This window comes from Antennarius striatus, chromosome 7 (assembly GCF_040054535.1).
Source record: "Antennarius striatus isolate MH-2024 chromosome 7, ASM4005453v1, whole genome shotgun sequence".
Taxonomy (NCBI): domain Eukaryota; kingdom Metazoa; phylum Chordata; class Actinopteri; order Lophiiformes; family Antennariidae; genus Antennarius; species Antennarius striatus.
Window position 1 is genome coordinate 9,931,905 of NC_090782.1, and position 25,596 is coordinate 9,957,500.

General features: G+C 40.4%; 1 protein-coding gene across 1 annotated transcript in view; it reads right to left on the reverse strand.

Annotated features, from left to right (window-relative positions):
• Positions 1-24,649: 24,649 nt before the first annotated feature.
• Positions 24,650-25,596, reverse strand: part of foxd2 (forkhead box D2) — a 2,229-nt gene continuing 1,282 nt past the window's right edge. The window contains exon 1 of the mRNA XM_068319838.1: positions 24,650-25,596. This exon is cut by the window's right edge and continues 1,282 nt beyond it. Coding sequence (XP_068175939.1) covers positions 25,376-25,596 — 221 coding nt within the window. The 3' untranslated portion in view covers positions 24,650-25,375.

Consider the following 25,596-nt stretch of genomic DNA (forward strand, 5'->3'; position numbering starts at 1 on the left):
AATTTCCTAATATGTTGTACAGCATACAATGGAGTTACTAAACCACCATTTTTATTTATAGTGTTTTCATTGATTGAAGAACACAAAATATTCCTGTGGATTTTATTTTCCCTGCAGCAGTACTTTCAAATACAGATCAGCAGCTGCTTTTGAACATTGTATGTCGCAAATTTTTAACTTCTATTAGAAGAGAGAAAAGTATCTGGATCATGTGAAATATGACTGAATTGTAGAGCTTGCATCTTAAGCATTCAGACACATTTAATTATGGTCCAATAAGAATTAATTCTTTTCTCCTTCAGGTGTACTCAAATATACCTGAAGCCTCATTCAGACAGCGTTTTCAGTACTGGCCTTTATTCTTCCTGGACGTTCTGTGTAAACACAGTGAAAGCACACGGGGGGGTGTGGCTGTTCCACCTCTGTAATGGCGGCAAGGGTAGTCAAAGATTTGTATATCTTTGATGTTTTGATGATAAATTACGTTTCCAGCCAGAAGTCTTAGAAAGCCTCTGGTAACATCAGCAGCTTTATAAGGTGATTTTCAATCATACTAGAACCTGAGGCTGTTGTTTACAATGTCATGCTCCTTTTTCTGATGTATTGTTGGATGCAGGGGTGCAGTCAGGAATTTGATTTCACTATTTTAACAATGTGAGACATGACTTTTTTCACCATATTAGTCTTAAATGCATTAACTTCTCATGTAAAAAAAACTTCATTATATTTTGGACTCAGTAATATTATAATAATACTGACTCAGTAATATTATATTATTATATAATTATACAAGCTGCATGTTGGATCAGTATGAAGCAGGCTGTTAGAGAACGCTTTGGGCCATAGAAGAGCAATCAGATTATAATTCAGAGAGACGGTTAGATTCTCAGCAGGAAAGCTCAAATTGGTATTATTTTGACACAACCCTATATAGTTAAATAATAACGTCCACCCAAAATGCAATATCTGCAATCTGCCTATTTTATCCTAACTTTTCCTTGTATTGTATTCCTTGATAATAAAAGTTTAATGTTTTTTGGGGTTTTTTTAAACATTTTCATCCACTCAGTTTGTCCTGGAATTGCTTGGACCCTGTTGAGAAGACCCACTTCCTGATGAACATCAGCTGTGCTATTCTTTGTTTTATCCTAACAGATAATTAATCTATCTATCTATCTATCTATCTATCTATCTATCTATCTATCTATCTATCTATCTATCTATCTATCTATCTATCTATCTATCTATCTATCTATCTATCTATCTATCTATCTATCTATCTATCTATCTATCTATCTATCTATCTATCTATCTATCTATCTATCTATCTATCTATCTATCTGTCTATCCCTCCATCCACCCCTCCATCCATCCACCCACCCACCCACCCATCCATCCATCCATCCATCCATCCGTCTATCTAATATGAGTTTGCAACTTTGGAGTTTTGCCGTGAACAGGGACTGCTGTGTCAGAGCTTGACCTTTCGACTGAACCAATAACAGAGATAAACTCTGTGGCAAAGAGAAACGACCCTCAAATCAAACGTAATCCCTTTCTTAAGCGAGAAACCGCTGAGTTAAATAACACCTCCACCAAAGCTTTGATATTTTTGTCCCTGACACCTGACTGTGTATTCACTGTGTGTTATTTTGATTATAGGAGCTTTAAAATGTATAACTGCTGTCACTCACCATTATGACGAGACACTTCATTGCCATTTATAATGAAGGATATTCAGACCATTTGTATTTCATTTTGATTATGATTTGAAATGTCCTTTTGTCCAACTTGTCATTTAAACAATCCACATAATATCTAAATTAACTGGATAAATACAAAAAAAGTAAAGCATGCTGTGAGCTGGTGACTCATCTGGGGTGTACCCTGACTCTCACCCGTAGCAGATGGGATAAGCTCTAGCGTAACCCACAACCCGTATTACCGAATACATGGCTGAAAAAGAGATCTTCTTAACCATCCCATCTTCAAGAAGATGAATGACTGAATATCCCATTGTGTTCAAGCTCCCTGAATGCTGACGGAAAATAGATATTTGACTGTAACTCGGTCAGAGAATCTGGTTGCAGTGAATGGGGGACAAAACCAAACCCAATTCTATTGTATGACATAAGTCTTTTATGTTGCAGTTGTTAATAATTTAGACAATCTTTGTTGAGGATTTTCATAATTTTATTGTGATTTTAAATCTCCTTCCTTACTTCTTATCATCTTAACTCCAAGGATAGCTAGATTTTCCTCTGCCTCTGAGTGTTTACGCATAACACTACTCATTAGGCACAAGTGCTGCTGTAAAGCCTCCTCATTAGCTAATTAAACCAAAGTCCCAGATGTATGAAGGAGAGACAACTCATCAGGGGAGAAGGGAGGCAGTAAGATGGGGGGAGAGTCATTTTGAGGATTATCTTAAACTGTTTGTGCCATATTTCTCACCGTAAACAATACAGACCTGAGCTCGCTCGGTGATTGGAAAGACTTAAATTCTCAGATTTAAGTCTTTCATTTCCTTAAGGTCAGAGTTCTGATTTTTAAGTGATTTAGAGAAGAAATTTTCTCTAAATTTTTAGTTTGAGTTCATTCAGAAAGCTGATGATTTGGTTTTAGTTAATTTACCACAAGGAATCCAGTTCACAAATATTTCCAATCACAGACATGCTATGAAATGATCTGCATCTTAATTTACATGTTTGTGGTCTTGAATAATAACGAAATACAGTGTATATATACACAGTATATGTCAAAAAAACAACATTAGTTTATACAAGAAGATAGAAAAGCGGGAATGGGTCAATGGAGGATGTCAGGAGTTTTGTTACAGTTCTGGACTTAAGAGGGCTGCTGCACATCCACTTGTGTCCTCAGGCTTCAAAATAAACAAACAAGTGTTTGTGGCAGAGTGTTTAGATACAACATGTACCATAACAGATTTGAACCATGTTTCTGAACATGGGTTATTTTGGGGAGAGCATCAATCAGTATCTACTGATGATCACTCAATGAACAGAAATCCACGTCATAGTGAGAGAAGTGAACATGCTGATGTTAGTGCTGTGTGTGGTGACTGGGTACACAGTGATGATGACATTTCTTCTCTTTTTGTTCAAATCAAATATTAACTCACGTCCCCAGTTTTTACCCACTGTCTTCAGGAACATCCATTTGCTGTCTGCTGTCACACCCCACTCTTTCTACCCTCTTTTATTTGCCTCTCCTTCAAATCCTCATCTGTTTTCGCCTCTTGACTCGACCCTTATTGCTGTCCTCCTCATCGGGTCATATGATATGAAGCGTCATACATCGAGCCTTATCAGATTTTTACACTATGAACTCCAGTCTTATGCAGCTACTGCAAAATAACATGCCAGGTCTGGCTCCCGCTTATCAGCCGTTTACAATACCAGTAAAATAAATCCTTGCCACCATTTCCACCTTCACAAACATCCTCTCCATCACACACCAGAACCTAATTCTTTATCTGAGTGTGTCAGGGTGCCAAGTGGGTAAGCGTGAGCTGAGTGTTGGTGGCAGAACAGCGCCCACTGCAGCTGGTGGGGATGAATGTCTTCTTTTGTCCTGATCTCTCGACTCCGTCCTGCTGCCTTTGGGACCGCACCAAATCGTGTGTTCATTAAATTAATCTGAGTCGGTCATATCAGTGTGGCCACCTGTCTCACGTCCTTCCAAAAGAACTGTATTTTGTTCAGGAATGATGGATATCTGAGATTATGGTTGCAAAGTCATCTTCCCTGTTCCTGTAATGTCATATCCACCTGTCTGTGTTTTTATTCATTTATAACCGACAGCAAAATGGGAACATTAACCCGAATCATCCATAGATATTGTCAAACACCAGCAATGCTTTTCTATCAAGAGCAAATGTTATGCTATAACTTTTTATGATTCACTGAGTCAAGGTCACACAGTATTTGAGAAGTTTTACAACCCATATGAGACACAAAACGCTGAGTGAAGCACAATGACAGCACAGAAAGAGAGCAAGAAGCAAAGAGACAAGAGAAGTCGGAAAACAAATGTTTTTTTTTAAAATGCTTTGCTGAACAGATTATGTCCAAACTGAAAACATGATCCAAGAGAAAGGGGCCAATAGAACGGAGCGAGGGGGAAGTCACACAGCTACACAGGGGGTTGGTGTTTGTGAAGGGGTGCATAAAGTGGCAGACTGAGTATTCAGTGTCAGGGTTGGGTTGGATTCCCAGCTTCAGCGTTGTCAACAGTTTTGCTCATTTTGCCAGGCTTTGCATTACTCTGCAGCCCACCAATCATCAGGCAGATTGAGGTTTGCCCTCAGAACAGAAGCTGGTGTCACCCCAGTGCCAAAACCACTCTGACTTTACAGCACATGGAACCTGTGAACATGACACCAACGCTTGGTGAAAAACAGCACACAGGAATAGTCCTGCCATGGCTCAGACCATCTGAAATGAATGTTCTCATCCCGCTCCACTTGATCTTGTTGATCCAGCCCTTCACTTCTGTCAGTTTTGAATTTCCCCCAACTCACAAACACATTTTGTCACACGTGAACTGTCTGGATCAAAGCCTGATAAATTTGCAGTGCTTCACTTCTGGCTGTGTTTGACCCATTGACCATGTGCGCATCTGACAGCGACAGCACACGAAGTGAAGGAATCAAAAGATCAAGGATATTTGATGTGGGTACCACAAGAGAAGATATAATACAATATTTCTGAAAGTAATAGTGAAAGCACGAGAACATGTGTGCTTGTTTAATGTTGGTGTGGGAAGCTGGATGTAGTAGTGAGAGGGTGAGAGGGGATAGAGTCTGTGACTGCTGGTGTTTAGGTTTAGCAGCGTCCGATGACAGCTAACTGTTCTTGAACGTGGCTGGGAGCAGCTCACACTGCTGCTGGAGCCTCGGTCGATGCTCTTCTGTTTAGATTAGACAAGCATGTTATAAAATGTTGATTCGTATTTAACTTCCCAACTTAGCCTTCACCAAATCCACAGCTACAAATTAAAATTTGTATTAAAATATTATGTTAACCAAAGAACTGGCTGATTGCAAAGGTATAGGCTCTGAAGGAGACGTGTGTCTTGGGATTCAGTGGACACTCAAAAATTCAGTGTTCTTCCGGTTTGTAAACATTTTAAAACATTTGTAGAATTAAGTGATTATTATAGTAAAATGACTTATTATATTTTATGACATAATAACTTATCTGTAATCCAATACATTTTAATATGTAACCTTCCAACAACCGGATCTTAGCAGGTTTTCTGACATCCACTATTATCCAGAGGTCAGCAGTCAGCTGGTTCATGTAGGTTAACTGCTTTAGAAACCACATTGAGCTTCTTTGTTTTTCTGTCTCTACACAGAACATGGGATATGAGATGCTTTGCAGTCTTTTTGAAGCAGATTTGATGGTTGTTTGCAAATAAATTCATGTTACTGTTGTGACTCAGTAATTTACCTTCACTTCACTAAGAACGCTCTGTTTTTGCTGTCATTCATTTGTTTGTCCATTAACCACAATCACTCAGGAAATTCTAAATGGGCTTTGATTACATTTTTCCTCAGGAAACAATCGATTACATTTTGTCAGTGATCTGGATCAATACAGACCAACATCAGTGAAGAGCTAAACATACAATTCAACCTGTTTCATAATACATTCAGATTACTAATGACTACATCACTGTACAAAGTGAAATTCCTTGTTTTTAAAAAGAAAGCATCATACTGTTTAATAGGAAATAATTAACGGGAATTAAATTTATATTGCCTGCATGCAACACTTTGATTCAGGACCCACTAGACTGGAGGAGTCATTTTGGGCTACATCTCATTCTTTACCCTGTAAAGAGCAAAGCGTCAGAAAACAAGAACACAAGAGACGTCTAGAACTCGTGTGGGGAGTAGAAAACAGATTAAAAGCAGCAGAAAACAGAAGACCAAACTACAGTGAGTCAAATATGACACCCTTCCCAATTTCACCTTGGTAACAGCATACAGAACTTTCTCTTTCTGATTTTCCTGCATACACATTAACACACACATAAACACACACTCAGGTTTGCAGATCATGCTGACCACCCAGTCGGTGCCCCCTGGCCCCCGCACCTCTAACCTCGCTCAGGGGCGCTGTAGCTGAGAAAAACTACACCATTCACTTCCTTCGTTTCCTCCCTCCCCGCCTCCTCCTTCAGTTTTCCTCCCTCTCGCCTTCATTTCTCCCTCCCTCTCTCAGTGGTCTCATTTATGTTGTAACAACTCGTAAAGGAAGGAGACTTTGACCCCCTCAGTAAAAAGTTCCCAATCTTGTTAGTTCATCTGCTCTGTGTGTGTGTGTGGGGGGGGGGGGTGTTTGCGCGAATTGAGAGCGATGCTCCTGGAGATGACGATAGTGTGTTGACTTCTTATTCAACGTTCCATCATATGTCATACAGTATTTGCAGGTAATTGTGATCTTTAGAAAAATACACTCCAGACTAATTAAAAATTTGTAAAAGTATTATACTACAGTATTATAAATCCCACAGCGACAAACAAAGCTGCAGCAAAGCTATTCAGCTAAAAGAAAAATCAGATAATTCTTCAGATAGATTTATTAATAAGGGCATTATTAATTTCTGGAGTGCAATATCGCCAGTCCCTTATTGACAACAATTATTACTGCTCCATAGTGTTCAGTCTGTAAATGGACACTTGCTCAACTCTGAGACAGCATTGCCTTGAAATTCAAGCTTAATGTTTTTTTATTTTATTTGTGCTTTTGAATACGGCTGGGTGCTTTCAGCTTATTTATTATTTCTCGTATTGTGCTGAGGAGATTAGGCCTTCTTCAAGAATGAAAGAAAGGTAAAAGTGTCTTTTGTCAGCTGTCTATGCATACAAGAATAACGAAAAAGGAGATAGAAGACTGGACAAATCTGATTAAGATCATAACATGGAAGATATTGATTGAAGGGAAGGAGTCAAGGATATGAAAGGACGGAAGCGGGAGAAGGGACAACGCACATCAGATGATTGGCAGCTGACATGTGTTGGGTTTTGAAACACAGCAAAGCATAACAGTTTGGCAGTTCAGTGATAAATCAACTCCAGAACCTGTTCTCATTGGTGGGTACCTGGGTCAACCTGATGACATGAGCAGATGTACTGATCAACAACAGCACTAATTCTTGACAATGTCAGAGTTTACCTGATAGAAAACGTTAGGGATCGACTTGTGTATCACCATTGTGTCCGTCATCTCCGCCTGTCATGAACGTCACACAGCGGAAGGTCAGTGAGCTTCAACACTGATTTGGAGTTGGCTTGGAGGAATTTGATGATGCGTCATGACAAATGCTGATAGTAGAATTTCAGTGTTTCAGAGGAACCATGTTCTGGCAGCAATTTCACTGCCGGTGCTGAAAAAGACAATATCCATCCATCAGTATGCCATCAGTGTCATGTTTCATATGAAATCTTAACGTATATGCATGATTATGCATTCCCAAAGTTGTGGAAGTTGTGTCACATCCAAATTGTCTCTTTCTCTGACTGAGGTGTGTCACCTTTAACATGGCAGATAGACTTTGTTTGAAGACTGTAAAACTTTATGTTAAAGGTTATGCTAAAGGCTATAATCTCTGGAACATTATCTCAAATATTCAACTCTTGACCTATTGTACTTCCTTGAGCTGTGTGTCCATGCGGTTTTTAAATCCATTGGGTATAATGGCAGATTTCTTGAAGCATTCAGATTCAGTTTTTTTCAGTCACTACTTTCTAAATTTAAGTGTGATTCCAAAGGATTGGGACATTTTCTTTGATATGAAAAGTTTTTATTGAGGACACTATAAATAAGGTACACTCTGAAGCACCATGACTTATTGTTCCTGGTTGTGAAACACTGAAATATAATCGTTTAAATTATGGATGTATGGATTGAGAACAAAAGCAATATTCTTTTTCAAAACCAAACTCGACTGTCTTCACTGTCAGCTTTTATGTGAAGGCTTCAATGGTATTTTCATGATGTGTAACTCCAGATATGATGTAACTGGTGTGACGAATGTGACATATGTTATTATCACAGCTATCCTGTTATTTAAAAAGTCCAATAAAGTGTTGATTGGGTAGGCAGGCCAACAGAAACACAGTGACAAATAAACAAATATGCATGAAGAGTCAGCCCCAAAGGCAGCTGCCAGCAGTGGGAGCAGTAGCAAGGGATCCACCCAAGGTCAAAGGTGGGATTTGGGTTTCCTATATTAGAGACAGTGAAACTCAAATATTCCTACTTTGCATCAGCAAACTATCATCATTTCTGACTGGATCTCTTCTGCTCTGACTCTTCTGCTGCTCAAACACATTAATTTCTCTCATTCTACATTGCATATGAAGCATACCTGGAATTGTTTATCCTCAGTGCTGCATCATTGTCTTGTTTACCCTTGTTTACAGCATGAGGACCTTTTCTTCTGCTTTGGTTAAGTGGTATTATTTATTTCTTTTCCTTGCTTAGTTGCTATGAGACAGCAACGTAAAAATTCTATTTATGTACAGTACAAAGTCACGGTCATAGTTTGTCATGTATGTTCACAAAGATTTTCATACATGTTTTTTCCTTACGCATGTCTACACTTATACTTGATTTTTTTATATTGTGTGTGTGTGTGTGTGTGTGTGCGTGCGTGCGTGCATGTGTGTGTGTGTGTGTGTGCGCGTGTATTTATGCGGGCGCGTCTCCCACTGCTGCACTCTTTATAAACACATCAGTCGGGCTGACAGTGCTCAGCGGGATGGAGAGAGGGTCTGAAGACAGCCTGGGACAGAGGTCTCATAAAAAATCACTTCTAATTTATTTCCCTCCAAATTGGAAAGTGCACGCTCACACCTGACTAAATCATCATGCATCAACCGGAGAAGGCCCCCCACTGCACAGTGACGAAACCCGATCCCAGTTTTGCCGCGCAGACCCGAGGCAGGCCTGGCAGAGAAAATACAGCATCACGCTGCATACATACACACTGCCTAATGGCTTCTGCAGATGTGCTGCTCCTGATAGCCCTGCTTTAAACCTCGTCCCCATCCATCCCTCACTCACAGCCCAGCCTCCACCAGCCAGCAGGACTTTATCACATCCTTTGTTTCAATCCGGTTTTGCGGTTTGCTTTGTCTCCACATGCTCTGTTGCTTGTTCCCGTCAACTCATCCTCCTCTTTCCATGCCTGTGCTCTTCTTTCACAGTCATTTCATTCCCACCTCTTGATCTGTTTTCCCGCCTTGTCTCATCTGTCATTCTGCTACCAGGTTTGGAAAAAGCCCTTTCCATCACTATCATTTCTCTCTCTCTCTCTCTCTCTCTCTCTCTCTCTCTCTCTCTCTCTCTCTCTCTCTCTCTCTCTCTCTCTCTCTCTCTCTCTCACACACACACACACACACACACACACACACACACACACACACACACTCACAATTTGTACTTTCCTATACTTGTTCTCCAAGGTAGATCCTCTTTTCTAATGTGAAGCACACATGTTATCACAGAGCATTCGACATGGCAATCATAAACTAAACAAACATGCCAGTGTGTGTGTGTGTGTGTGTGTGTGTGTGTGTGTGTGTGTGTGTGTGTGTGTGTGTGTGTGTGTGTGTGTGTGTGTGTGTGTGTGTGTGAGTGTGACAAAGAGAGCAAGGTTAGGTTCAATATTCAAAGTGTCCACTAGTGGGACATTTCTGCCCATGCTGAGACTTTAGGAGCACAACACAGATTTAATGTTCAAAATTCAAATTAACATGCAGTGCAATACATAAAACATTTTTCCCTCATATTTACATTGCTGATAAGTTCGAAAATAAAACAACAGTTTAAAAAAGGAGCTATGCTCTATGCTCATATTGAAGAAGAACGTCAAAAAACTTAATAAGCTATTGACAACTACATTTTAAAAAAGAGATTTGATCAGGAACAATGACATTATAACATAATGTGTGGACAATCTTATTCTACCAAAAGCTCTGGTTGTAAGAAAAAAAAAAATTTCTTGAAATTTGAGGGCCTATTTAATCCTTTTAGCAATGTACTGTACTTTGATCACATTTGCATGTATTGCAGAAGAATGTGCTTACAAAGTGCACCACAAAAGTTTTTACATACAGTCAATATTGTTGGGTTAACTAGTTGGCCTACTAAATGCAGCTGAATTATTTCTATTGTTCCATTTTTGACTATTTGTCATATGATGCATGGATAAGGTTTTCCCCCGCACTGTCACTTATGCTTGCTCTGCTGGGTTCTGTTGGGTTTCTCTGTCTGTCAAAAGTTTGAAATGTCTGCTGATGTGATTTAGTGCTATATCAATAAAAGCTGATTGACTGATTAATAATGACTGGTATCGTGACAAAGATTGTACCCTACACAACCCCCGTTTTTTACTGTACATGTTATAATCACTAAGAGGAAAGTGATGAAATATTGATCTTAATGGGTTTTTTTTACATCAAATTTAATATCAAGCACACTGAAGAACCTCCCAAACCATCTTCCTTCCTCCTCCTGATGTATGTCCCCAGAGCAATTACCCAGCAACCTACAGACCAATTCTCTGTACTCTCATATCCTGGCATGTGTGCAGAGGCCACCGGCCAGGCCAGGGCAGGTGAAGCCCAGGACTCTATTACATAATGACAGAGGAAACCATCCATCAGTGTAGTGGAGTCTGGTGGCACTCAACTGGATGCTTTTTTTCTCGGTGGGATCTGGAGCATCGAACATGTGAGGCTGACAGTGAGCTTAAAACCATCTAAGAGGGAAGGAAACAATCTGGGGAGCTCAATGTGTGTGTGTGTGTGTGTGTGTGTGTGTGTGTGTGTGTGTGTGTGTGTGTGTGTGTGTGTGTGTGTGTGTGTGTGTGTGTGTGTGTGTGTGTGTGTGTGTGTGTGTGTGTGTGTGTGTGTGTGTGTGTGTGACAATGATTTATTGTAATGATTTATTGTGACAAATAATGAGTCATAAATAAACAACAAGCAAGCCACCCCCTGCTGTCCACACAAACAACTAACAAGCAAACAGAGGAGGCAGACAGACAAACATGCCGTCCGTCATGCAGAGTGACAGCACAGTTTAACGTGATCAGTCGCAGTAAAGTAGAGATAAGTGCTCGCTTATTTTATTCGGGTCAAGGGAAAAATGTTGCATCTTGTACATCAGTCCACCTGCATGCACAAGAGTATGACTACATTGTTAATTACATGCACAAATGTGCAGCTGCCAATCTGTTCACATTTCTAAGTGTCCGAGTGTGCATGTAAAAGATGTAACCCAAGCCAGAGCCACACAACACAGCAGCCTGTTCAAAGGCCCATTTGTATTATTACAGCTTGTCCAGCTGCTCAGGATAGACAAACAAGACTTAGAGGTCTGTGCAGCAAAACACAGACCTCCCACCCCATCGCTGAAACCCCTGTGGCCCTGCCCAGCCCAGCAATGTGGCTCAGAAATGTACAAATAAACTCCTACAAATAGACAAACATTCAGACATGAGGGGAAGTTTTTCCTGAGAGGATGAAGGATGAATGTAAATTCAACTCATCATCAAAAGCAGCACATTGCTGTGTTTGGTGTCCATCTGCTGACTGTAGAGAAGTGTGCCATCTGGGTTGTTTCTGCTGACTTTTGCCCCCCACACACAAACACTCGTTTCACAATCAACCTCCCTAACTCATAATTCAGATGTGTTCTAGTTGAATGAATACGGGAGTTTCCATGATGAAAAGCTTTGTTTTTACATTGATAAAGTTAATTTATTTAAAATAGGTATTGTGTACTTGTGTCAACATTTGTATAGTGAGTGGTAGTGGCCCACACCCTGCTCTGTTCTCTCTCTATATATAATAGTATGGAAAGTGTGCATGCATTTCTGCACCACACTGTAATGAGTAACATTACCTCCTGTAAAAATATTGAGTCTCTCTTCCATATTTGCTTTTCAGATCTAACATCCTAGATTGAGCAATGATCCTAAAAACAAAATATTGCTTTATATACATAGCCATCTTCCTAGAAAGTTGATGAAAATAAATGCCTGTATTTTTAGCTTAGACTTTTTGCCAACAATATTTCTTCTTGGTGTGTACTCAGTAAGCTCACTGTTACCCCCTGAATGGTTCTCTCCTCTGGAGATCTCCCCAAATGGATCTGATTGTCATGATTAAGATCAGAGTAAGTTAACACTTTGGCTCCCTCGCACGTCTCCCTCTGCTCCTCTGTGTGCTCCCATTTTTTCATCAACTTCTGCCATCATTCCTCCTCTCTGCATCCTTTATCCCTGTCACTCATACCTCCATTCTCCTCATTCCTCCATTCCTCATCCATCCTGCTCTCCTCCTCCTCTCCCGGCGCTCCTGCTCCCTCTCTGACTCAGGGTCCCTGTGTGCCTGTATGTAACATCAGTAAAGCTGTCAGGCAGCCAGGCCAAGGTAAACAGCCCAGCGCTGGGTTCAGGGGTGATGGGGGCTGAGATGTTTTTCCTCAGGAACCCAGGGACCCCTGGAGGCTTCTGGTTGGGGCCAAGGAGGGGCTGGGTGGGGGAAGATGATCCCCTCAGTTGCCCCCCACAACAACACACTAACGACTCTCTCTATTTTCTCGATCTCTGTCTTTTCTCTTTTGTCTGCTTCCTTCTCTGCTTCTTTCTATATCTACATCTTTGTACACAGAAGTCTTTAACATCATCAGTCCAACATGTGTATAATTATTTAACACCACATAACCCTATACTCTTAATCACTAGGGTGAATTCTTCCTGTATTGGGATAAAATACACGTTCATGTGTCAATCCCACATTCAAGGCATGGATCATATGAGCAATACACTTCAGTTTATATCCATGTACATGCCACTTTTTTCTGTCTCTCAGAATGAGAATTTGTCTTGATGTCCTTCTAGTGCTAGTCAGTAAATCAATCGTGTTGTTTGAAGAGGAAAGGAAGGAAGCAAAAAAAGGTATAAAGAGATAGAAGAGATACCTGCAGAAGAACAAAAAAGTGAGAAAGTAAAATATATCGAGAGAAGAAAGTGTGTTCAAGGGTGAATGAGGAAAGGAAAGTCAGAAGATAGTGGAGAAGTGATATCCCTCACCCAAGCTTGACCCCTCTCAGCCCCAGTGAGTGACTCCTCTGAGGGAGTCAGACGGCCCAGAGAGGGAGAGCGAGATGGGATACATCCAGAGGTTGCAAATCAAAAGGCAATACTAAAGACACAGCAACTGGGAGAAAAGGAGACAGAAAGAGGGGAGAGAAAGAGGCAGAGAATACTGAGAGACAACAAATGGGATTTGAAGAAAAAAAAAGAGCGAAGAAGGATTTAATGGAGAAACCAAGGAGGCCAGAAAAGAAAAAGAGGAGGCAGAAAAAAATTGTTGAGTTGATACAGGAGCTGGTCAACCCCAGAAAAGCATGCAGAATTGAATTAGAGGTGGGAGAGCCACTAGGAAAACCAACAAAAGAGGAAAGCAGGGGTGCAGGGAGGAAGAGGAGGACCATTACCCTTCGTACATCAGCCGTTACATCCCTTGGGGGGGGGATTTTGAGAGGAAAAAGGGAGTGTATATTCAGTAGAAAGAGAAGATAGAATAGGGTGAGCTGGGTCCAAGAGCAGCATCCTGCCAGAGACTCTCAATGTTTATTGGGTCGGAGTATCAGCTAAAATTTAGTTCATCTGACTTAACTCACATGACTCGATCACAGCTGGGATATTGTGATGAAGATGTTTTTTAACTAGTGAATTATTTGGTCTTTATGAAATATTTGGCTCTAGTATGATTGCAATCCAGCCTGGTGTTTTTAGATAGGAAGCAGCAACTCTCCTGACATACATGTTAAATGGGATTGAAAAAGGACAGTTTACTTGGAAATAACACATGATGAAGAAGATGAGGGAGTGTGAGGAAAGCGTGTATCCAAGAATGGAGCAATACATGATTTTACAAAGCAGACAAAAGTATTCAAAAACGGTTTGACAGCTTCTAAAAGTTAGATAACATTCCAGTCGACAGACTTACATTTTTTCGAACAATTTCCTTCAAAGCTTCACTGAACTCTCGTTTCTAGTCTTATTTAACTCCATGAGTTCTCTTCCTCCTCTTCCTGTTCCTGTTTCCCAATGAGCTTTCTTCATCCTGTTGCTGCTCCTCATCAATCCCATACCACAACAATGGTGTGTGACAGCACACTGACAGGGCCTTGACAGGCCTGCCACCCAGACAGCTTGTCCTAGCCTGCAAGACCGCAACATGGGAGAAGACAAACAGACATTCATGTGCACAACTCACTTCCCTCCTCCGCAAAAACTGTTGGCCCCTGGCTATGTGGCCAACCAGTCTCTTTCTCTGGAGTGTCTTCCTCCGATGTCACTGCCTGGATCATATGCTGCTACCATATGGCTCCAGTGATGACAATGTCAGCCTGTCAACTGGTCCGGACTGAACAATTTCAGTGGCACTGGATGGGCTGCCATGGAGGTTTGTAGATGAATGTGCATTGATCCCAGAGGAAGAGGTCTGCAGACATTCCCAACCTTTTCTGTGAGGTTAAAAATTACATTTTGGAGTTTTGTTACCTAAAATATAAAAGAAACTGATTTTGTGAATTTTAAATGCTAAACTATGATGCCAAATATCAAAAACATCACAAAAACATTTTATAATGGTCCGTGTGAACTTTTAGCATGCTGACAGTAATATGTAGCTCGAGATGTCAACTGGGCTCTTAGCAAATTCATGCATCAAATCAGCGTTAGTGCTCAGGACTGGTGGAAGGATTGGTAACAGCAGCTATGGTGCATTCTGGGGTTGGATGCTTGAGTTGACCCCGTGGAAGGTGTCGACCTTCTGTGGAGGTCAGAGTCAAACTAGCTGCTGGGCATCTGTGTGTCGGGTGTTTGATTTTGATTTGGATGCTGTATTTCGCAAGACTGAATCATCTCAGCAGGCTATATTACCTCAGTTGTAAGTACATATTAAGTTTGTTTTCTCTTGTGGTGTAGAGGAATGTCTGGATTTGCCAAAGCCTTTATTTCACTGACATATCACGAGTTTTCTACCAGTGCCTGACATTTCATTTGCAGTATACGTTTTTCACTATTTTACTGAACCATAAAATAAGTTTAAAGTTATAATTTCAGGTGTCACTTTAATGTCAGTTCATGGTTTTTTCCTGAAATGTTAGCAGTAGAAAGAAATGATACTGCAAGATACCACAGAGGTATTAAAAAAGTTATGGTCAAAGGAATATAATTTTTACATACTTAAATACCTACAGTCATCATTTTTAATTTAGTGGTCTAAACCTGTGTTGCACTGTGTTGGAAAATTAGTCTGAACTGATTGCAGAACCACTGAACAGAACTTGGTAACTGGAAATGTTTTGATTAATGACAACAAATTTATAGAAGAGTTCATTACATCCATATGAAAGAGGGTGCAACATTCAAGTGTAGATCTCTCACTCTCAATCTCTCTCTCTCACACATACACACAGACAGGGACACACACACTTACACACACTTACACACACACACACACACACACACACACACACACACACACACACAAACACACTTAATCTGCTTGATCTGCTTGAATATCTAACTGCTACTAAGCATCACTTTCTCTACTACTTACCCACTCGCTCAACTGTTCCGTTTCCAATCGATTTATATGTACCCCCCCCCCTCTATATATTTGAATAAGCTCACTTAAAAACCTCACGCTGTCACGCTTCCGGTGTCTATCCGGAAGTTCGTCCTACTAGCCGAGTTATTTGCGTTCGTCCGTTGAGCTTTTTCAAATATATTCACGCATCAACGATTGCGACCCCACCTCATCGCGGATTTTTGGTAGTCAGTCACTTGATACCGTATTCTACTGGCTGACGGCATCCAGAAGCGCGCTGTGTTCCGTCAGTCTCTGACTTTCCTGAGACACAAAAGTGCTTTAAACAGTCGATAACAGTCTGGGAAAAGATAATACATATAGAAGGTGGTTTAATATCAGTATGGGGGGGGGGGGTCATAAACTTTTAAATTACCATAAATAATAAGATAAATAGGTAAATAGGTCGCGATCTCGATTGTGGATTCCTCAATCGCGTGTGGTTACTGGAACACATTAACTGCAAAGAAAGAGGGCGCACTGTATGCTATATATATTGTATATACACTGTATATACAGTACACTTTATATATTTATACACACACACACACACACACACTCAGAGGGTGCAATCTCAGGCTAATTCCCCCCCGCAACAGCCTCCTGCTGTAGAGGCTGTTGTTCCTTTGCTGCTTTCTTAAAGTGTAACATCCACGGAGCCTCAGAGTGGTTTTGTCATCTTTCACCCTTATATTCACTTTCCCTTTGAACCTAGGTTTCTCTCTACTCTCGCACTCACATACAGTTGCACATAGATGTCCTCAGTGATGATGAAAAGGAAACACATTTATGATACATCTGTTGTCTACTATTTGGACATGTTCATTTATTCATTTAAACTTAACAATAAAACATTGAAATTAAACTCTTTCGCAACTGTCTTCATGTCTTTATTGCAAATGAATTTCAAGAATTTGCAGAAAGACAAAAATAGCATAAAAGTGAATAAGGGGTATTATACTATGGAGGCCCGGTCGTATCACTGACATCAGGAATTGTTTATTGTTTATTTATTGATTAATTTATTTATTATAATGATTGACACCAGGTGGAAAACAAGAAAGTATGGACATAAAGTGTTAATTTGTGCTCAGTGAACCAGGGGTGGCTGGAGTTCAGGTCCAATACGGGTTTGATGTGTCAAACATGACAGTATTGAGTGAGAAAACTTGGATGGAAATATATATCATAATCTCAGCTCCATTCAGCAGTCATTAACCCTAACCCAAGACAATGTAGCTATGAAATCATGGGATGTTGGTAGTGAGTTCAAGTGGTGGTAAGAACCTATAATAGGATGCAGATGGTTTTTTAAAAAATATTTTATTGATCCCCAGAGGGATGCTCTCCCTCTTTGACCCATCCCTAAGAGGCAGTGGCAGATCATACAATTGGGATTAAGTGTCTTTCACAAAGGTACATTGGCATGTGGACTGGAGGGACTGGGGCTCAAACCACCAACCTACCAGTTTCTCAAAAAGATGAGGTGTACTTTATCTGTTATGCCAAAGACTTTGAGTGATTTAGTGTCCACCTTTTTCCCTTAGAAAAGAGGGACACCAAACTGAAGGATAGATGATGTGTGAGACAAGCTGCAGAGACCAGACAATGGAAATGAGGATGTTGGTATTGGTGAGAGGAAGCCCAAATGGCATATGATGTAGGCAAGATTCTTTTTGACCATTAAGATTCAGTAAAGTGCTTTAGAAAAGTATTTCTATATTGTGGGGCTGTCCTGGCAACCCATGACACTAAAATAAACAAAACAAACAAGAACTTCCAGAAATATGACTTTAGAGCCTGAACTCTGAAGGTTGAAAGGATGTCAGCCTTGGAAGATGGTGATGTCATAATAGATAGATCTGCAGGGGTGTGTGTGATGTGATAAATTGTTGCAGGAGGGATAGAGAATGGACCTATCATGATGTAATGTGAATGATCCTGGGGAGGGGGGGTGATTTTAGTTAAAATAATGAATGACTCAAAATAATCCCATCCCATGAATGACAAATCAGATGAACTGGCAGCATGGGTTGTGTTCATAAGTAGACTCCATGGGCATAAAAGCATGAGCATTTTAATGTCCTGGTGAGGTTTGTTGATAACTGGACCTGGTGTTTGCACCACTACAGACCGAGCAGGTGTGGAGTAACACACACCTTGAGACATTACAGCCCAGGCTTTTGATATTTTTGTAAGTCTGTTGCCTGAGAATATGGCTATGTTAGATCCGAGTCAAAGATGACAGAGATCATCCAAAGTATGGTTAAGAGACCTTTAGATAAACAGGGTTGAAAGTGGTTGGACTTATTTAAACAGGTCTGATTGGTGATTCCTTTTTTCAATAGCAAGTGGTTGAATTAGTGAGAGGTCTTGTCTCTGAACCGTAGTTCTAATAACTTTATGAAATGAAGAGGGTTTATTAATTGAAATGCTCTAAGGTGCTCTGACTTGAGGACATTATACATGTTATAAGGAAAATATCGAGCGCCCAGATTCATGTGTAATTAAATGGTTAAACCATCAGTAAGGGGAGCTCTTATTAAACAATTAATCTCTGCAGCGTCCTCTCTTACAGACTCGGAACTGAGCCTCTTCTGCAACCAATAAAAGAATACCATCCTATTAAGGACGTATGACAAGCTTTGTTTAAGTCATCCCTTTGATTGTTGTACTGTCTCTGTCTCTGTATGTCTTGCTGTCCCTTATTGTGCCTCTTTGGTGAAGTGATTGCTTGTAAACTGTGATGGTATCGACTATAAGTGCTGTTATGTTTCCTCAGGGCTCTTATGCACTGAACAATCATATTGGTCTATATTGTGTGCAGTTCCATAGACACTTGGTCAATAACTCACACAGAAACAGGCATCCATTGTTGGAGACTGAGACTCTTCATACTTATACACTAACCAAACTCTGTAGCAAAGTACCCATTATCAGAATATCAAGCCAGGAAACTGATTTTTTTTTCTTATAGCATGTTTTTTTTTTTATTCCTCTGACAACTTATACATAAAATAAATGTTTCTACAACTCGAGGGGCTGATGATTTGTTGTGGGTTTGTTTTTTTGTTTGTTTTTTTAAAGGATTCTATGCCTTAACATAGAATATTACTTAACACAGTTTAGTGAATATTGACAATATGATAAATTAAACATTTCACTTTTTGACTCATACTTGTTCCATGTATACACACACTAAACTTGAAGCTGTTATCCTCTCCGATCCGTCGGATGGCGTAGGAGCTATTCTGATTAGCTGTGACGCTTGACTGACGGCCTGGGCCTCCACTGTTTGCCCTCTGGGTGACAGTGCGCATGTCCAGAGCTGCAACCGCGTGTTCTGGTCTTCCATTCCGCGTCTCAGATCAAGGTAGGTGGCGGGAGCGAACAGCCTGGAGGAGGAGAAAGTGAAGTGTTGGGGGTACTGAGGTGCGGGGGTTAGAGAGGAGAGATGGTAAAGATAGAAATGGACAGCACGGACACAATATCTAATGGCAGTTCCAGCTGAGAAAACAGAAATACCCAAGGAACACTAAAACCTGAGGGGTGAAAAATATGCGGATCTGGCTGGAGGTCAGATTCCCCACCGTATCTAATTCAATTTTACAAACTGTAAGAAAACACGCTGCTGCTCTCCAAGCGCTTGGGCAATGCGCGGGGTTTTTACACTTTACGCACATATTTTTTTTTCTTCCATTTTTAAAGTAAAATTCAATTCCACTTGTAATGCTCTATTCTCCCAATGCAGTTTTGCATAGTTTGTACGTGCTGAACAAGGACTGCCATGAATGTTACCCTATTTTTGAAATACGTTCGTCAACAAAAAATGATGTAAATAATAATAATGATAATTCACTAATGTATGGATGTTAATAAACAACAGCAACACAGTCAATCGTAGGAAATTAAAGGGTACCAGATTTATTAAAACACAACCAAGCATACTGAAACTCACTAGCGTGGAATGTTCATTTTGATCTGGCAAAGTAAGCAAAGTATTTAGGAAAGAATATCATGCGGACACAAAGTTTTATTTTATTTCTCTTCCAGGATGGGGCTAGACTTTGTTACCTTGCTCGCACTCCGACTGGTGGGGTTAGTGTGACACAGTGTTGCTCTGCCCTGGTTTTACAAGCCAACAACAGGCTGCAGGAAGCTGCTGGCCGTCCTGATGGTGGTCTGCTCAGGCCTGGTAAAGACATTAGTGCAGCATTCTGGGAGAACGGGGAGTCCCATAGACAGCGCTCACTTCTCTAAATAAACATTAGTCTTAAAAAGTTTGGCCCTACGACCCCGACGTGATCGCATTTCACTCTGAACAGTAAACTCCAATTTTATCGCGAGGTTTTCCCATACTTTTTCAAAACACACTTTCACGCTGAAAAAGATTAGGTAAACATAGTTTCGTTTTCACTCCAGTTTAAGGGACGCGGGAGTCTGGAGTGGCCTTGGCCACTTCTTATGTCACACCACAGCTGACGTTTGTTTTACTTGTTCAAGTATAATTGTTACACTTTAAAACCATTAGGCGGATACCATCGGCTATCGTACAGAAAAACAGACAAATTCAAACACTTATCCCAGACCAGACAGACGCACAACAGACTGGATCACTGGAGCGTGCAGCGCTTGCGATGTGTTAACAAATGGAATAATACACAAACGTTTGTCTTCGGATTTCGATTATGATCTCAAATAACAAGATTAAAATAAACATATAGGCTGGTGTTGGGCACATGATATGGAGTTGCTTTTTAAATCAAGCATTAATTATATCTAAAAAGAGTGGACAAAAAAGCTAATTCTATACACATAAAGAGAATCCAACAAATGTTTGTTGTTGGCGTGCCTCTGTCACTTTAGACGGATATGGTTTGATTCAAACCTTGAATGCTTTCTAACACCATGTATGCTGGTTTGATTAGTTCGGGGTGAGTAAGTATGGGAAACACTGAACAAGTTAATTCCTTATAAGATAAAAAGTGAAGAAATCTACTGTCTTAAAATTTCAAAGTGACTGGAATTGAAGAAGTCTGTGAACCAAACTGTTTATTCGTCCATGCGAACGTGAATCACAGAGGATTGAAGTCCAAGGTCCACTTAGGAACAAATAATTACATTTAATTAAATGGTGGATTAGTACACAACGTCTCATTGCATTTGGCCATCTGTCACCGGACATACTGGAGCTCATGAGTCTGATCTGACTCATTTTAATGGCGTCGTGGCGCAGGACTCTAACTTGTGTGGACTCAGAGAGTGATGACATGAATGCATATCATTGTGTTATTGTCATGTAAAGCAGATGCAGCAAAGATTGGACGGCTGTGTGTTTGAATGAGGGCTTCGTTCTCTCGGTGAGGTGTACCTAACGGAGATTTAGTCATATAAAATAAGCAAATTCAAAAAGAGTTATTCAAAAGTTAATTGATACATAACCCTAATTCTGACGTGGGAACATTAGTGATAACAAATAAATGAAGGAATGAATAAATAAATATAAATAAATAATCTTAGTCAAAGCTTGAATGGCGGCTAAAACCCTCTGCCTGCTACACCTCTCCGGTGTGTGTGTGTGTGTGTGTGTGTGTGTGTGTGTGTGTGTGTGTGTGTGTGTGTGTGTGTGTGTGTGTGTGTGTGTGTGTGTGTGTGTGTGTGTGTGTGTGTGTGTCCCGCCCTCATCCTTTTTCCCCCTGCAGCAGGTGTTCGGTATAGTCGGCGGGGCAAAGATCTTCCAAAGTTAATATTGTGCTTCCAGAGATGCTGGGGAGTTCACTGTCCTCTCTTTATTTACACATTCTAAATTAATTAAGAGAAGGATTCCTCTGTATGTTGCAAAAACACAGAGGCTGCTGGAGGGAGATGGGAGCAGGGAAGGGAGGCTGGTGATTTATGTGGACTGCATGGCTGCGTCGCAGCTCTCCTCTCTGCCGGGCCGTGGAGCCGTGGACCAGGCCAACATTCCTATGTGGGGGCGCACAGACACACACACACGTCTACACTGAGGAAGAGAGACAGAGGGAGGTGTATAGAGGGAAGGCTATAGTCCGACTCTTTTTTTTTTAAATTATGAAAGACGCGCTACAGACTCCAAAAGCAATTGGTTTCTAGGAGAGAAGAAGCCTTATAAATAGACTTCCTGGATAAATGTGATCAGGATGAGGGTCTCCAGGATGTTCCACATAGATAAATGTGAGCGATTGGTTTTAATTATCACCACACACTGTGAAATAAGAAGCAGCTCAACAAAAAACTTTAAAAAAAAACATCCTCTTCGGGAAGGTGTGTCTTGCGGTCCAAATGATTCCGAAATCTAAAACCTGACTTTATCATTTGAATCAATGAACAAAAAAATAACTTTAAAAAAAAAACAGCCTTGGTTTGCAGCTGACCATAGTACCACCACAGCACCTGTTCTTGCAGGCGTCTTTGTCTAGAAAACTTATCTTATTTTTTTTACTATTGTATTGTGAATTGATGCTAAATATTTATTTTATTGTAAGTGTACAGGTCTGAGCCTTGACCTTAGTTGATGGAGGACATTATGTTAGGGTATTATTGTATCAGTCTGGATAATACATGATTTATATATTATACTTCTCCTTAATATAATCAATGAAGAATAGCTCTCAACAATGTCAGTTTGTGATGGCGACCTTGAGAAGCCGTACACACACATTATGTATGCACCATAAACACACACACACACACACACACGCACACGCACACACACACACACACACACACTGTCGCTTGTGGCGTCAGCACGGCCTCTATCCTCTTGTCCTTCAAGCGACATATAGGACTCATCGATCAGGTACGGAACGTTATTGACAAGTCAGTGAAAGGTTTAAGGAAAACGATTGTAAGTAATACCCGGCTGTTACTCGCTGTTAAAACAACAACAACAACAACAACAACAACAATATAATAATAATAATAATAATAATAATAATAATAATAATAATAATAATAATAATAATAATAATAATAATAATCGTCCGTATCACTGACAAAAGTTAATGTCAATGGAACATTACATCGTGAGGTTCACTACTGCTCACGCCCAAACGCAGCATATGGAAGCGGTTAAAAAGACATGGGAACTTCCTTGAAATGGATGAATGTGTTTTTGGTGACCCTCTGAGTAATTTGGCTGTCACTTCACATGTCACTCTCTTCTTATTCCGTTTGAAAATGTCACGAAAAATGAACGACAAGAGATTCTCTGGCGCTGAAACTGTGGGTGGTCTTGAAGACGACTTCGCACGGTCACACGAAACTGTCTGAAGCTGTCGATCCACGACCAGTGATGATATCCCAGTCTGACTTACACGCTAAATTAGAGGGAGTTTTGACAGAATGTGTTCGGTGTTTGAAGAGGATCCAGTTCTATTCTGGTCTCCTCTAATCTCCAGGCAGAGATAGGCTATGAGCTGAAAATCTTAGAAATGAGTTCAGCCCCCAAAGCGTCCATTTCCAGCATCATCGCCTCGGGTCGAAGCCCCCCAAGACAGCTTTGTGTTTTGTGATTTTTATTGGCTCCGTTTTCTTGTCTGCCGTTATTTGAATGCTTTTTAACCACCTATGCAAACGTTTCATGTGGCTTTTAATGGACTGATGCGGTGCGTAATGACTCCCTGTCAGGGAGAGGGTGAGCAAAAACCTCCAATAGTCTGCTTTGTTTTTCCCCCTCATTGAAGCTGTAAATTATATATACAGCATAATAATTAACATCATGATCGGCCTATAGCTAAAAGGAGAAGCTCTGATCAACTTAATTTATCTATTTATTTATCTATTGCCCAATTTGCACCAAAGCAGAGGGAGAGATAAAAAGAGGGAATTAAAGGTTCTGACTGGATAAAGAACGTATATAATGTGTTGGTTTTCCTTTCAAAGGGTCTCGGTGAGTTGTGCTGGGACAACAAGAGGAGTCATCGCTCCCACCCTTCATCTCTAATAATCATCTGTCAAAACACCCACAAACTAATTTAACCATTTGCACATAGATCTTGTATATAAAGAGGGCTTTATGTCCCCTTCTGTTTGGAAACATGTGCTCCAATAACTCTGAAAAAGACCAATAGGCCTGTTTTCTGTAGCCGGACGAGTCCCACTGCTTCTTTTATATGAATCCCGAGACAAGGCAGATGACATGAAAGCAGAAGCAAACCGGGGGACGATTGCTTTTCAGGCTGTAAATGTGTGTGGCTGGTCTCACAGGGGGGACCGCTCGCTGTGCGCACATTCACTCTGTTGGGACGGGGGTCCACACTGACAACATCAACAAACGGCCAAAAAGCCGCATTATGGTGGATTAGGAGCCTGATGAAAATGCTGCTACAAATTAGCAACGAAAACCCAAAAGACCGTGGGTATATCCTTGTTCACTTTCAATTACAGGCCGCCGAGGCCCGCGAACTGCCTCCATTCATTTTGGCCCTTTGTAACTTGCTGGAAAAAAAAGGTCCTTTTAACGAGCAAGAGCCACACAAGAGGAATGCTTGCCCACTCTTCCGTGATATAAAACACTTTTATATAAATAAAGATGTGTCTGAAAAAATTAAACTGGATTTTGAACGTTTCTCACGCATAAATAAGTTTTTTTTAATGCATTTATATTAAAGATGGTTGTTCACCTTGACGTATTGCTCAGAATATACATCTGGATTATTTGCCTATAAACGAGAAACTTTCTATAGCAAAAGAATAAATAAATCTGTCAAAGGTGTCTGTTTGATTTACAAATAGGAGCATTAAATGCTAATTATTAAACTAGTTTAAAGTGAACTTGTACATTTATTTTCACGCTGCCTCTTCTGATTTATTTTCATTTATTTTCACCTTTCTTGGAGCGATAACTTCTCATTCAATAAAAAAAAAACGTCCGTTTTTGTTTTGTTCAAATTCACAAACATTTATTATTCTCGTCGTTACAACAAAAATGACCTATGAACATCTAGGTGTCTTTCCCTCTATTGGCAAGACAAGACATGACTGTATGTTTCACACATTAAATTGTGAAATAGATAAGAACGAACAACAATTAAAAGGTTGAGAGAGGTAATGCGCTGTTGTATATCAAAACCACATTATCTACGTGTCCACCGACAGCATGAAATGATGTATCACAAAATCACCATGAAGTGGAGATCGGGGATGGTGGGAAATTATATATAATTTTTTTGTCAGGAATCCCCTTTTTTTCTCCATGTGCTTTCTAAGTAAAAACCTGAGTTTGTCGTCTGTCAGCCTATGTCAATAATAGTGCCATTTTCTCACGACGCACAAAATTAAAACAATATAAATCATGATAAAATTCTCAATTATATTTTAAAAAATGGGTGACACCTTTAACTTAAAATAACAAGACATCATTTTCTTTTTCCTCCCTCTGACAAATTAGGGCCACATGCAAGAAAGGCAGGTCAGAGTTGTTTAACAAACTCCTCCGTGTTTCTCTTGCTTCTCGTTCAATATTATACACATATTTACACCCCATAAATAAATCTTTCTCCGCTCTTACATAATTAGGGAACTGGGAGAGCCAACACACTCGATTTTCACCGGAGACACACAGCCATGCCTTCACAACGACGCCACGTTTGGCTTTTTAATTTAATATATATCAGCGAGCAATCTAACTTTTTTTTTTTTAAACTAAAAAGGACAAGTGTTCATATTCGGGCTTTTGCTGGAAAAAGTCTGACCTTGTGGCCCGGATTGTATGCTGTCTTGTGATAGGTTCAAATGGTTGGAAACAGAGGCCAATGCTGGGGTCAACATGGCCAGGATCTGCGCCTGGCTGCCCGCCTGTGCACTATAGGAAGAAGCAGTGGAGTTGGCCACTCCGATGATGTTGTCAATGGAGAATGAAGGCC